Here is a 14,512-nt window from a genome sequence, read left to right on the forward strand (position 1 = left end):
TTAGTACGACAAATATACAAAAAATATATGTCACGTATAAGATTAAAATAGAAAATAAATACTACATAGAACTTAGAATTAAACATTTGACAAATGTAATAACTTGTATGAAGATATAATATTATGTGACAAAATTGATATTAAATATAATATTATAATAATATTCTATGTAAAAGTGCCAGAAAAAAAAACAATAGCTATTGCTGATAAAAATTTACCTGGAATGTAAAAATTGGAAACTCTAATTACGTCATCGACTGTCACAAAGACAGCTGCGGTAACGAGAAAAATCTGTCAGCTAATTCAATTATCGAGGAATAATCATGGATTCAAAAACACCTGTCTACTTATGTAAGTTTATAAAACTCTGGTCGTAATTCTACGTTTGAAAAAGGTCTTTTCACGTATTTGAATGTTGCGGTTTCTTCAGCCAAAATCGTTTCTTTCAGTGGTGAAAACGTGTCATTTTCTTGACTTTTGTGTTTGATTCTTGGCTTTTAAATTTGAAATGCTTCCGGTGGAAGTTGCACAATGATGACATCTTATCGATGTCTCGCCTTCTGGCATTGATACACGCATGTACGCAATTTATTATATAATAGAAGCGTTAACTAAAAACATTCTCTTTTTATTTACTGCAAACGTTTTCCATTTCAAAATGTAATCGTTCAATTTTAATTTTGTTAGCAAAAAAAAATTATAACAACTATTTATTACATAATATCGACTTTAATCGGGTTGAGTACCGCATTTATGACTAACAGAGTATTCGTGTGAACGGTGCATTTGCATTAGAATCGATATAAAACCGTGCGATTACATACGCTGTCTGCCCAACCTTTGTATGTGTAATAAAGGGTATTTCGCGGCGCCCTTCGCTCGCGAAAATGAATATATAATTTTGGCGTGAGTCATGCAAGCCCTTCAAGATGGCTAAATAAATGACGCCGTAAGTTAACTTGAAATTTTCTCAATCGGTACTTGACAAGCAAACTTTTCAGCATACTCGTCTCGCAGATGTCGAAAATACATCAGGAAGAGGCGTTCGGTAAAATGTTGTACATAAATTATGAGGTTCGGTCGGCCGAATAAATTCAATTTTAACGGTGCACGTAATCATGATGGAATATTTTCAAGTGGATAACCCTCGCATACAGAGGGACATTTACATCAAAATTCAATAATAATTATCGCGTAATAATTATGCGGAAAAACGTTCCAGCTTTTTCGTTGTCATAATACTTTTTCAATATTAACTCTTGGATTTTCGATCACATGTGAAATATCGAGATTTTAAACAAAATTAAATATTTATAATTTAATTAATATTACAATTGTTTATTTATTTCATATGGGGAAATTAATTTTTATTGTAATTTTATTTTGAAGACATAATAATAAGTATGGACTATAAAAATAACTTTTTTAAGAAGCAGTTTAAAGAGAAGAGAAGCACTTTCTAAGATTTATTCTGCTTCTATTTTTTCATAAAGATATTAGTTCACAGAAATAGCTGTCTCATGAAATTTCTAGTGTCGTAACGCGAATGTGAATTAATAAAACACACCACAGCATTGTTCTACGAAAACAAACGCGACGGATTTCGATCAACTCTCCGTTATGCTAGTCGACGAAAATCAAGGCGCCACATACTTCGTCGGCATCATCCGATCTTAAATCTCGCGTGTGTCGTTCCTAAAGCTGTGTCGTCGCATCTAACAAGAGGCAGTTCTAATAAAATACCGCGTCGAGCTGAACGAGGACAGGCAGCCTAATTTTCCGCTTCCGAAATACTTGACACATCACATGTTTTACCACAACGTAACTACGCTTTTCTAATCTTCACTAACTTAACGTCCTCAGAAGTTTTACGCATGTGATTTTACAATTTTAATTAAACGAGAATATCACAAGAATTGTGTTAATAAAAGAAATAAAAGTAAATATATATTTTTAATTTAAAATTCTACTATGTATACGTGTTGCATATAATACGTTTTGATATTGCAAATATTTATTTCTCTTTTCATGCAATATTCGTTGCAAGCCTCATCTTCTGAAAATTTGAGAATCCCTGAATACAACTTTTTACCTGAGGGGTACGCATGCGTCGCGAGCGACAGATGTTTCCTCTTCGCCAACTGTTGCGCTCCGCCGTCGCGAAAGGCGAGAGGCGAGGTTGCATCTGATTTAGCAAAGAAAGAAAAGAAGAAAGATGGGCGGAAAAAAAGAAAGACGGAAAACTTTATTGCCCCGTGCTATCCTCGTTCACTCGCGCTCATCCTTTCTTGTCGATATGGTTACAAAGGGATATCCAGTTGTGTGCGGGGGTGTCCGGCTATTATCCAGTCCACATGAATGCAGCCCTCATGCAGTCTCGATCGAGCTGCCGATAATACGTGCTCATGTTCAAAATTAAAACTTATCGCGCCTTATCTTTTTATTTTCTTTCGGTACTGATATGTACTAAAATTATATACACGAGACTCGAAAAATATATTAGCAAGATAAAAATCCGTTCAATTTTCGCCTCGTGTTCCTGAGACAAGTCGCAAAGGTGCTTGATTGCTCGATACGACCTTCGAATCCTCCGCAAGAAAACCGCAAGTCCGCAGGATTCAGTCGGCGAGTACCACCTGCCCGATCGCGTCGCAGATTCCGGCGATCGCGCAATTTGCGCGTACGCGCAGCGCCCCACGAAATTTATCGCACACAAGGGTATCGCGCGAGCGCGCTTAAGTCCCGACAGGTCCTTCTTATTACGGCTTATTAAGCGGCAGTAAACCGCGCGCGCACAGCGAATCCACGATCGAGGGGGAACCGGTCACGATGCGCGCGTATATCAAGCAGCGCTTCTCGGCATCACCTGCCGATCGCCTCGTCCTCCTCCTCCCCGTTCGCTTCGCTTGATCGCGTCCTGCTTCGGCAGGTACCTGCAGACGGGCGAACACCTTCTGCATCCCCCTCGCCTGATCACGTTATTCTTTCATTATGCTCTTTTTCGCGGCTGACTGCTTAACAATGTCACGCGGACTATTCATTATATTCGACTTCGAGATAAATGTTAATTCTGAAAATATCGAGAATTCTGTATCACAGAATTTTTGCATTTCCTTCGTTTGTCTCTACTCTGAAAATACGAAAATAATTTTATGATTCAGAAAATTAATTTTAACGTTGTCGTCAATTTCGTTAATTTTAATGACATGTCAGTCCCTGTTTATACTTATTTACTGAGTGCAATAAAATTCTTTTAATTCTTTTAATATCCTAATATTCTTTTTTTCCTTCCTTTTTTATATCCTCAAAATTTTGACCGAAACGTTTCTTTCTACATTAATTTATAATAGTCAATACATAATTCTTGCGTTTCAACAACGTTTCTCTAGAAAACAAATCGGTTTCCTAGTTACTTTAATTTTATTGTGCTGCATTAGCCATTGACATAATTTATATATAACGCGTATTTTTCAAGAATATTGATTTATCCTCACGGGAGACATTTATTTCCTCCGGCTAGGATGATATCGATACGCAATCGTTCTTAAATTATCACGTTATTATCGATTCAAATATTTTTTGCAAAAAGCACAATAATTCTTAATAATATTCTTTTCATATTCCTTAGCAAGAATATTACAAGTTCGCTTACAGTCACGAGTCTCGCGCCCGCAGGGCCTATCCTTCTCTCTTTCCTGCTTTTTTTTTCTTTTTCATCCTCGTGATCTCCACTCGCTCGCCGACGGGCTATACGCCGTTCAAATCTCGGCCTTCGTCGAGGGGGAGGTGATTGCTTAACGACGCCAACCACCTGCCCAGAAAAGAGGAACACGTGCTGCCACTATGAGGCAGCTGCAACCCACAGGAGGACAGGATATGTACGCCAGGATGCGAGGCTTAAGCTGTTCAAAGTGTGCGCAAAGCTGAAAGACGCCGAGTAGATGTGCTTTCTTTATCATCAACTTGCGTTTCGATCAATAAATTGATTTTATGCGTCTTGCAATTTGTATGTAAGATACTTAATTACAGAACGCTGTAGCGCAAATTATATAATTATTAATATTAATTAATGACAACATAATTGTGCATATGATAATTTAAAATTAAATAAGCAAGTAATATTATTGAAATACATTTTGTTCTTTGATTATCCTTTTCCTAAATAAAAGCAAGATTTCTAACAAAATGTACTGCAGAATCACGTGGTATAGAAATTAATTCATTTTTATGAAAAATATTGTTAAAAATAATATCTCATCGCTCAATATTTATCCGACAAAATTGGCGACTAATACAACAGATGGCAAGTAGGATGCATAGCTGAAATCATCTTACGGAATTTTCGTATTTCTTTCATTTGCCTCTACTCTAAAGATACGAAAACAATTTTATGATTCGGAAAATTAATTTTAACGCTATATCGACATGTCAGTTCCTGTTTTGTTCGACAACATTTTTGATAAAATGCAATAAAAATCAAAAGATAAAAAAATATTAAGAACAGCTAAAGGAGTTCGCTACATTTAACGATTCGCTCTGAACATATTTTCTGTATAATGTGAAAACATCTGAATCCGCTTATTGGTCTCTCTTAATGCACACAAAGTATTATTAAAATTGGAATTTTCAAATTGGTAATATTTTGCAGATCCGCATCAAATACGTGATTGCGCGGAATTTCTTTTCCTGCCTTTTTCTCAGCACTCGCTTCATTTTGCGGTTGACAAGCGCGGTAGATAACGGTTCGTCTGACCCCGAGAGAGAAACCGACGAAAACAGAAGCCCCGAAGGAGACGCGGAAATGAGGATCGCTTTACGGTGCGCGCAGCGTGCGCAAGGGTGGGCGAGCAAGAAGAAGGCCAAACTGCACAGCTGCCCTTAGGCACGTGCAGCGCGCTGCTACCTGAGCGATTCTCTTACATTTCCAGCTCTCTGCAGGCTGCATGAAGAACACGAAAAGGGGAACTAGTTTTCTGAATACATAGGATGAAAAGTGCGGGTGGCGAACGCGCTGCGTATCAAAGCGAGCCGAGTCGATCGAATAGACAATTTATGTCGTCGTCGTTCACGGTTTTATAAAAAAAATATATTTAACATGGAGTTTTTGCACGGAGTGTGTGTAGCATGTTTCGTGCTAAAAAATTGCTTTATTTATTTAAATTTAAAAACAATAGAAATTATTTACTTATTATTCTGCTCAAAATAGAAATTTTCTTTCTGAAGAAATCAATTTCTACTTCTTTAATCATGTTTAAATGCTTCTTCAATTTGTTATTAATTAATTTTATAAAGATCTATCCTCCACGTTAAATCTGTGTATAAATATTATTAATAAAAAAATATAAAAGAAAGAATAAATTATGTTGAATAGATTCAGACTGTAAAATGATTCATTAATATACTTGTGGTTCCTTTTTTTAATGACGCAAAAAATGCCTTATAAACTCGCCGTTCCGTATTTATCGATCGCGAGTCTCTAATGAGCACAATCTGCCGAATGCACAAATGAATCTGGAATCGAGAAATTTTTTTCCGCGCAATTCTCTTTCGTCGTTTATTTGGTAGCATCACTGAATACCGCTTGATTTCGCCGGGGAATATTACTGGAATCGATTCTAACGAAGTACATTCTGCATGATGGAGCCTAAGAAGCACGAGGATCAAGAGGTCACCTAATTTCCTTCCGCACGATATGTTTATACTACTTCTCGAAAGGCATAATTGCGGCCAAAAGGGTCATCACTGATAGATCTCTACGACTTCAAATTGGCGATACAATCTTGCGAGCGCTGTGTGTGCCACGTAATATACATCCGTGATTGATAATCCGATGATTAGTCTTTATCTTCTTAAATGGATAATCTTTTATGTGTCTGCTTAAATCTCCTCCTCAGAAATGTACGATTGTTAAGAAACTGAAAGCGCATTTCTTCGCGATTAATCGAACGAAAAATATGATAAAAAAATTAATCATCGCTAAACACCTGCCGTACGATAGAGAACATATCTATTAATATTAATATAAAAAAGCAGACAAATTTTATCACAACTAAAAATTTAGTTTACTATTAAAATAAAATAAAATAAAATGTTAGTTTAGAATCTTAAAATAGTGTTTATATTTCTACGATTCGAGTCAGATATTTAAAAATATTCTTTAGAATATTTCTCTAAAATTCTTCTCTACAATATCAAATATTAAAAAAATTAATACGCTAAAGTTTTAGTTCTTTTATCAACAAAATGACGAGTACCGGATACAGCAATATTACGGAACAAAGGTTCCCATTGACCCCGGCCGCGATTAAGGATGCTACGAAGTCCCGGCGCGGATGCGGATACTACGAAGCCCGCATGTTAATAGCCACCGGAAGTTCTTAACCATTTGTCTATTTCGCCGCGGGGGCACATAACTCGTTCGCTGCGATTTGCCCTTATTACGTGAATGATCAAACGATGTAATGAACGATTTAGCCTCTTGAGCGTTATCAGTCTTTGTAATGGGATGTAGCTTATCATACCGTACTGTGAACTCGATAATTATAAATTCCGAATAATTTTCGTAGAATTGTAGAACTTATCAACAAAATAATAATTAAAGAATAAACATGAAAAATTTAAGCTGTTTTGAAGAATATATATTTTTAATCTACGGTTTATCATATTAAAAAAACTACTCGTACAGATATTTTTTATAAAAATGTTATATATTTGTAGAACTTTTAATATCTCAAAAGCAATCTGCTTTGCCAAAATATCTTTACCGTTATTTCTTTTTCCATATTTAAATTTGCAAAATATTAGTTTTGTAAATTTTTATTCTAAAGTTTGATTTTGAAAAAGTATCTGGTAATTTTTAAATATTAAGTATTAAATATATAATTTTATATGCAAAAATTACTGTGTGTAAAAATGCAATTATAAATTTTTTTTAATTAGCATAAAATATAATAAAGGGTTGTTAGAGTGTCCTATTCCTATTTAGCCGACGCTTACAACATAACATGACATACATTATCCAAATTTAATTTTATTAAACTTTTAAACTCTTTCTCTTTTAAAATTCTTAATCATTGTATGTGTAAATGTGAGTTTAAGTGTATGTGTGTATGTATGACCGCAGTGTACAAGCTCAATGGGTTTGCTACGCCCAAATGACTGTGCGGTTCAGTCATCTTTGCGGCAGCAAACTATGAATTTTTTGTTAATTAACATAAAATATCCGTAAAGCCATTAAGGAGCCGTGCCTATTTGGCCATCAAATTATGAATTTCCTTTTTGAAATATCAGCTCCACACATGTTCCGACAGTAGAACCATCAAGACAGAGACATGCTAAGGCTGCAACCTGCATTACCAGTATCAGAGTAAGGAACTATATGCTGTCGGTAACGTATGTAGCAAAGATAGTGTAGTTCGATGACGATCTTTCCTCACACAAAAACTAGATGACGTAAGAATGATTTACAATAATCAAAAATAACAATTTTTTAAAATTATTTTGCGATATATTATTGGAAATTAAGTATAATCAAATATAAGTTAAATACTTTCGCAAACTCAAACTATGCAAAAAAGCTAAACAAAATCTTTATGATTAGAATTAAATAAATCTGTGTAAAATTGCTGAAATATTCGCAAAAATAATCCTTCTTATACTGAAATAAGTTTTAATTTCACAACAAATCAGTCACTGGCATTAAAATTTCATTAATAATAACGTTAAAATTGTTATCTAACACATACTACAATTTTTATAGAAAAACGAATTAAATGATCGTAAGATACATTGTAAAGTTTGAAAATTTGCAGGGTATAATTATTGAAACTTTATAATACATCGCACGAATAGTTGCGTTTTCTAGCTATGCTGCACAATAATATCGTTAAAAAGTTATTTTTTTCTAATTAAAATAAATTGATAATATTTGTTCAGTATCTTTTAGAACATTAAACAAATACTTAGCTAGAAAATATTATCGATTCAAAATAAAGAAGATAAAAGTTAAATTAAACCAAGTATTTTTTTACGTAAAAATCGACGTAAAAATTGTCTCGTGCAAAATGCTGTGCTCTAAAGAACAATTTCGAGCGAATACGCGACGAGAATAAGATGATACAATTACGACACCCGTCTTCTAAGAAAACCTATTACGCAATTCAGCAGGGCATAGTAATTTCATATGTGACATTGTGCATGAAATACTTCGGTCCTGCAGTAAATGTGACTGTGCAAATTGGACACCTCGATGCTCGCGTTACGGTACATCCGCGACGCGCGAATCATTCCAGACACGCGTTCCGCATCGCGATGGAGCATCCAATACGCGCGATAATGATCAGCACCGTAAGATCATAATCATTACAAAAAACTTGCGAAATAAGAGTAAAGCAAAATTAGCGATAAATATAATTTCCGCAAAAAAAAAACACATACGCGCGCACGTACACGAAGATTGCATCCTGTAACATTGTACGATTAATCTTTTCGTCTAATGTGATTCTGTTCCATTCGCACAATTTAATTAATTCCACTGTCCAATCCTTATTTTCGCTCAATGCTTTTAATCTTTTTACTTAGGTTCGTTTACTTTCCTTCGTTTTCTTAGGAAGCAAAAGAATGTCTCAAAATTCGCGGATGTATCCTTTTAACGGATCCTTTGATCAATTTGGACCAATTTTCTGTAAAAATATCAAAGCGATTGACACAGAGCAAGACAACTAAATAACACTGTCGTATTCTTCTGTTAATTTCAAGCTTTAATAAAATTTCAATTTCAAGCTTAATATTGAAAATTGAAAAGACGCAATAAATTATGACTTTCCTCGATATTTTCGCAGAGGAAAAATCGACTCCAACTTAATCAGAGAATATATTATTGCAAAAATATCCTCAAGTTTTGAGATATTTTGTATATTATTCATTATTTTCCTCGCCGTTATTCAATTAATCGTCCCATCTTTTAACTTGAAGAGATGCTAAAGAGAGAGAGATAGAAAGAAAGAGAATACAACTACTTTTATTCGCTAATTTAAGATTTTTGCGTAACTAAAAATAAACTTTGTGATTTTCGGCTTACTTGGAAATATTCTATGACGAAACGTTCTAAAGGACCAAGTCGACCAATGACACGTGTCTGACTAACAATATTTCGCAAGATATTTCAGCGATCTGTTCCAACGTTCTCTCGAATGTTCTGTAGCCACGTAGGGGTCAGCGACCACAGTGCAACGTTATCCGTTTCGCGTTGCCAGGTTATCGATCTGCACACAGGCGCCTTGACCGACCTCCGATGCATCGCCGCCAAGTGCAAGTGCAAAAGCTCTCTTTCTCCCTTTTCCTCTCTCTCTCTCTCTCTCTCTCTCTCTCTCTCTCTCTCTCTCTCTCTCTCTCGCGCGCGCGCGCGCTCGCCTTTCGCGTTATATTCGAGTGATCTTGAAATAAAAGCAAAAGAAATGAAACAAAGAAAGCAACAGGATGAAGAGAAAGCCCGGCGATTGTTTGATTATCATTCCGCGCGGAATAACGCGACGCACATAGAACATCTCATTTTATACGCATGCAAAGCGCGTCGGAATTCCATATCTCGTCCACTGATAAAGGTGCTGTAGGCACGATTAGTCATCGAAATGAGCGTTTGATAATCATGTGATCGTGATGACACAAGTTTAGCTGATAAACTTGTGTAAACAAAAGCCGATTAGAATTTATGAATCGTCGCAACTATCTTTATCATTGCAAATCTAAAGTAGTGTACTCGTCTCGTAAACAGCACTCGAAAACGTAAATTCTGAAGTCAACAAGATGCAGACTGTTGTTTAGCGACAAACTTGAATTATCCAAATAATATTTTTTTAATCGGTTTTTTAATTTATTTAATTCGCATAATTTAATAAATTCAATTATCCAATTCAACTTTTATTTTTGCTTTTCTCTTCATTTCTTTTTATATGTGTACTAAGTTTTTTTTTTTTTTTTTTTTTTTTTTTTTTCTTCTTCAAGAAACACGAAAGATCCTGGTATCGATAATAGTGCGTCCACCCTATGTACGTCTCACCATCGCGATTTTAACCACGTTTTCCCGCGAAGTAAACATTGCGTGATGGCGAGCAACGACATTAATCGATTCGCCGAACCTTCGCTGCGAGAAACGACCAAGTGGAAGCACATGTGCTCGCGCGTACTTTCAACTATCGAGTCACAGCACTCGAACGCGTTGCTCATCCATCTTTCACTCGGCTAGACTCGATTCTCGAGTGTCCATTCGCCGTAACGTTTGCGGAAGGTTCAAGGTTACTCGTCACGGTTTCGCTTTCAACGAGAGTATACTTTTCTCTTCCTCCCGATGACGCACCGTGTTCGCAATTAAATCAGTAGCTATTATAACTTTATCGGGACTTAAAGATTTTATGGAGAGCTTAGCACTTCATTGTCGGGCAACGTACATCACTGGCGAACTAAACGTAAACGTACTAATATGTGATCATTCTAAAATAAATTCTGTTAATCTCAAGAATTTATAAATGTTTCATTCAATAAAAAAATATGCAATTTGATGACAAAGGAATTAAATAAAGAAAGCACTGTTAATCCAAAATGAATGCACAAGCTCTGTTCGTTAAGAATATCGTAATCAATATATTTCAAAATAAATAAATACCATTTATTTTAAAGAACTATTGATTAAAGCACTGTCACTTAATAAATTTGACGTTTGCATTCTCTTTCGTTATTTAACTATTTTCTAACTTGACGAAATCGGGTTGAGGTTCTATGTGCGCTTCAAGAGATAAAAACTGCGTGCAAAATAGGAGACCTTCCACAGGTATTTTTTGACAAAGTTCGTAAACAAGTAACTTTATCGCACAACAATATTAAAGTTCTTAAGGCAACAACATGACAAAGATTTTTCAAAATTCCTGAGACTCTTGTTACACCAGAAAGAAATAAAATCCTACAGCGAAAAGTACCTCGCCGCTGGTTTCTGCGCGTTAATTTAAAAATTCTTTTATTGCTTTGACAAAGAGGCAAGGGAGAAGGCTTTTACGGAGTAAAAGCGCGAGCTATTATCGCTCAAAACTGATGACAAAGGTCAGTTCTGGAACTTCGTAACGATGTTCTGCGCCGCGAATTGTCCGGTGATCACGCCTGCAGCCACGCTCAAAGTTGCTAACACAACTAATGACGTAACAGAGGATCAGTCGGGGGACGCGATTATCTGCGATTTAACGAAATTAGAGACAACCGCGGGGCAAGCCACGACAAGTCTTGGCAGGAAACGCTAAAACTCGGTAGAAACGAGCACGAATCTGCTCAGTGGACAAAGTTCGCATTACAATCATCCAGATATGTCAATCCTCTACAATTTTGTCGTTTCGCGGTCACGATTGTGGAAACCGCGAAGATTGCGAGCCGGGAAGACAGATAAACAAGTAATATGTTTCACGCTCGAAATCGGAGCGGAAAGCCACTGATAAAAATATAGGAAATGATTAAATTTTTAAATATACATACAATATCTTGCGTATGCGTAAAAGTGTGTTATTACTACATTAATAAAATAAACAAAATCCTATTGAATTAACATTTTGATGTCGTGATTTGTAAGAGAAGAGTTAATTTTATATGACGTAAAATCAATTAATATTTTTTCTTAAGATTAATAATATTTTCAATTTAATATATAATGCAATAGTTAAATTTGTAAACAACTGACGCAAGATTATGATCCATTTGTCTGTGTGTTCACTTCGCAACAGTGCGAAGCGCTGATTGCTGCAAGTCCGAGATATTGAAATACAGACATGGAGACACGTGCACGCTTTTCAAGGAAGTAAACTCGCATCAGCGTCTTCTCATGCGAGCTACCAGCGAATCATTTAGACCACGAGCCAATTGACACCAATTGAGAAGCGCGTACACTCGAGAGAGGCTGTTAGTCAGCTGCGCCTCTTTATTAGATCGCCTCGTCTTTCGAAGTAATCAAATCGAAATTTCGCCGAGCAGCAATTCCACTTCTACGGATATCGATTTACATGAATCAAAAAAATAAAAGAAAAATTGTGCTACTTTCTAATTTCATGTGATGTTTGAACCGCTTTCAACTTGTATCCAATATACTTTTGTTTTATCGTGAATATATAAAGCTAATTCTAATTAATGATTGCAATTCCTCCCTAATAATATAATATTTACAGATTCAGATTGCATTTAGTCATTCCGTGTGACATTTACGATTAATTACCGCAACGTGCCGTATATTATAATGTTTGTAACTGGCTCTAATTGTAGCTCTTAGTTGTGTACGTATTATTTATAATTAATTGACGTTAATGCTGCTGAATTGCAACATTTATAGCTGTTTCCATAGCTGTTTGTGCGTATTAATTATTAATTATTTATGATTAATAATTAATAATACTATTATATTATAATTTTATAGTGTCCAGTGTTTTTTATCATAAATAATGATAAATAATAACTATAAATATGTAAATATTGAAGGATAAGTTACTTTTTTCTCAATTCTTTTTTCAAACAACTGAAAACATAATATTTACAATTGTTCCACGAAGTGTTGAGTGTTCATATGCTGTTAGCGATCGTATGCGGTTGTGCGCGGTTGCTGATCGTAAAATAACGAAGAAACCACGTGAAGGGAAACATAAACTTACCACAGTCAGGCTGTCCAACTCGCCCAGCCATTCGTTCAGAAGTTGTTCGGGATCCGTTTCGTTGTCACTGTCCTCAGCTTCTTCCTCATATCGGTCCATGGCGAATCAACCGTCCGTTGAATCGTCTTTCCTGTACAAAATAAAATTAAATCGTTAATATTATTTAAAGTGCTTCCACGGAGATATTTGTATTTAAAATGTAATGCGTAAAAAGATGATGTTATATAGAATCCCTGCAAAATCGCTGCAAATTATTTAATTGCGAGAGGAATTTAAGATCAAATGTCAATTGAAAATATCTTGCATTAATTAAAACAGCGGAAAATTGATAACTTTATGAATAAAATATGTAAAGGACCCTTTATTATTTATAAATATTTATTTTGTGCAATCGGAGCGTCAATAAAATATGGAAATTTTGATTTAACGCACCACGTATCAAATTACACATCTCTATGTCATTTACAAACCGTATATTGCATCTGACTAACGAAAATATTTCAAACAAAAACCGTATAAAAAGTTATAAAAATAAAAACATAGAAAATCATATTATATAGTTTGCGAAATACTAAAAAAGGAATATAATTTCGCAACGGCCCGGTTTGTCGCCTGTAGTTTACACTGCGTGCAAATATGTTATCGACAAATATGTACCGTCTACGTAACGCAGCTTTGTTCGCTCGAGGGTAACTTGCGGTTACCAGCTGCGATGGCGTGGAAACGTTGACGAAACGTTTTAGTAGTTGTACGATTCGCGGGGCCTTGGCCCGAAATTCCCATTAGTAGAACCGCGGAACTGTGATCATAGAAACGCCAGCGGCGCAATGTCGCTTTGTCATAATTCCTTTTCATCAACTCGTATAATTGGATGGAAAAATATTAGTGCCGTTAATTGAAACGTGGGATTCTTCCCGTTGGAATTAGTTAACTTAAAAGCATTTATAATCGCTTTAAACAACGCGCATTCCATTATATACGAGATCCTATGTGATATTCTATTCTATATAATTAAATACACAAAAGGCTACTTAATACTCACATATGTACGAACAATATATAATCAAATTGAATAGAAATAATTAGATGTAAAAATATGCCGAATAAATGGATTAATATACATAGCAATTGATTAAAGATAATTTTACTTCTAATTATCAATAATGTTCATAGATTTTGCAACAAAAATTACAACGTAATAGATACAGAAATGTTTGTACTATAATCAATCGCTCAGTAATTAAGTGAATGCACTTTGTCGTAATTACAAATGTAGCGTTTTTAACCAAGGGTAGCATTTTTAACCAAAGGTCGTGCAAAACAGGTTAAGGTAAAATGACACGTGCGGGACTAAAAACAGCAACCGCGTTAAATATCAAGAATTAAGTTGTAATTGCAAACGGTGCTAATGAGACATTAGATTAATTTGTCGCGCCCGTGCATTGCGGCCAAGTGCACCCAACGCCATTATGTAGTAATGAAAATTAATTTAATGTCGGATTGTCTCGAGAGAAATTAACTCGTTGCGCGTGCATCCTCTTCCGCTCGTTATTCCGACAAAATGTAGCCCTGGTTGCACTTGCGCATAGGCCGACCTTCTCCTGCAATGATTGCAGGTTAACCGTATTGATTCTCTCCATCATTTCGATTCTCGTTAAGGTATCCTATTTCGATAAATGCACGCGCGCGACTGTTGCTTATTTCGATACCGTCATGCTGCAACAATGCAATCATTTCCTCCGCTGTCTCCTGCCGGAGAACCTTCAGCGGCAGCGAAAGATTATCTCAACAGCATAATTCTGTGATTAGCTAACAAGTAATATTGTAAAATACGATTC

General features: G+C 35.5%; 1 protein-coding gene across 1 annotated transcript in view; it reads right to left on the reverse strand.

The window, feature by feature from the left end:
• Positions 1–14,512, reverse strand: part of LOC105673454 (amyloid beta A4 precursor protein-binding family B member 1-interacting protein-like) — a 117,774-nt gene that overhangs the window by 71,098 nt on the left and 32,164 nt on the right. Inside the window, exon 2 of the mRNA XM_012369101.2 lies at positions 12,675–12,804. Within this exon, the coding sequence (XP_012224524.2) occupies positions 12,675–12,773 (99 nt within the window). The 5' untranslated portion in view covers positions 12,774–12,804. The remainder of the gene's footprint in view (positions 1–12,674; positions 12,805–14,512) is intronic.

This window comes from Linepithema humile, chromosome 3 (genome assembly GCF_040581485.1).
Source record: "Linepithema humile isolate Giens D197 chromosome 3, Lhum_UNIL_v1.0, whole genome shotgun sequence".
Classification (NCBI taxonomy): Eukaryota; Metazoa; Arthropoda; class Insecta; order Hymenoptera; family Formicidae; genus Linepithema; species Linepithema humile.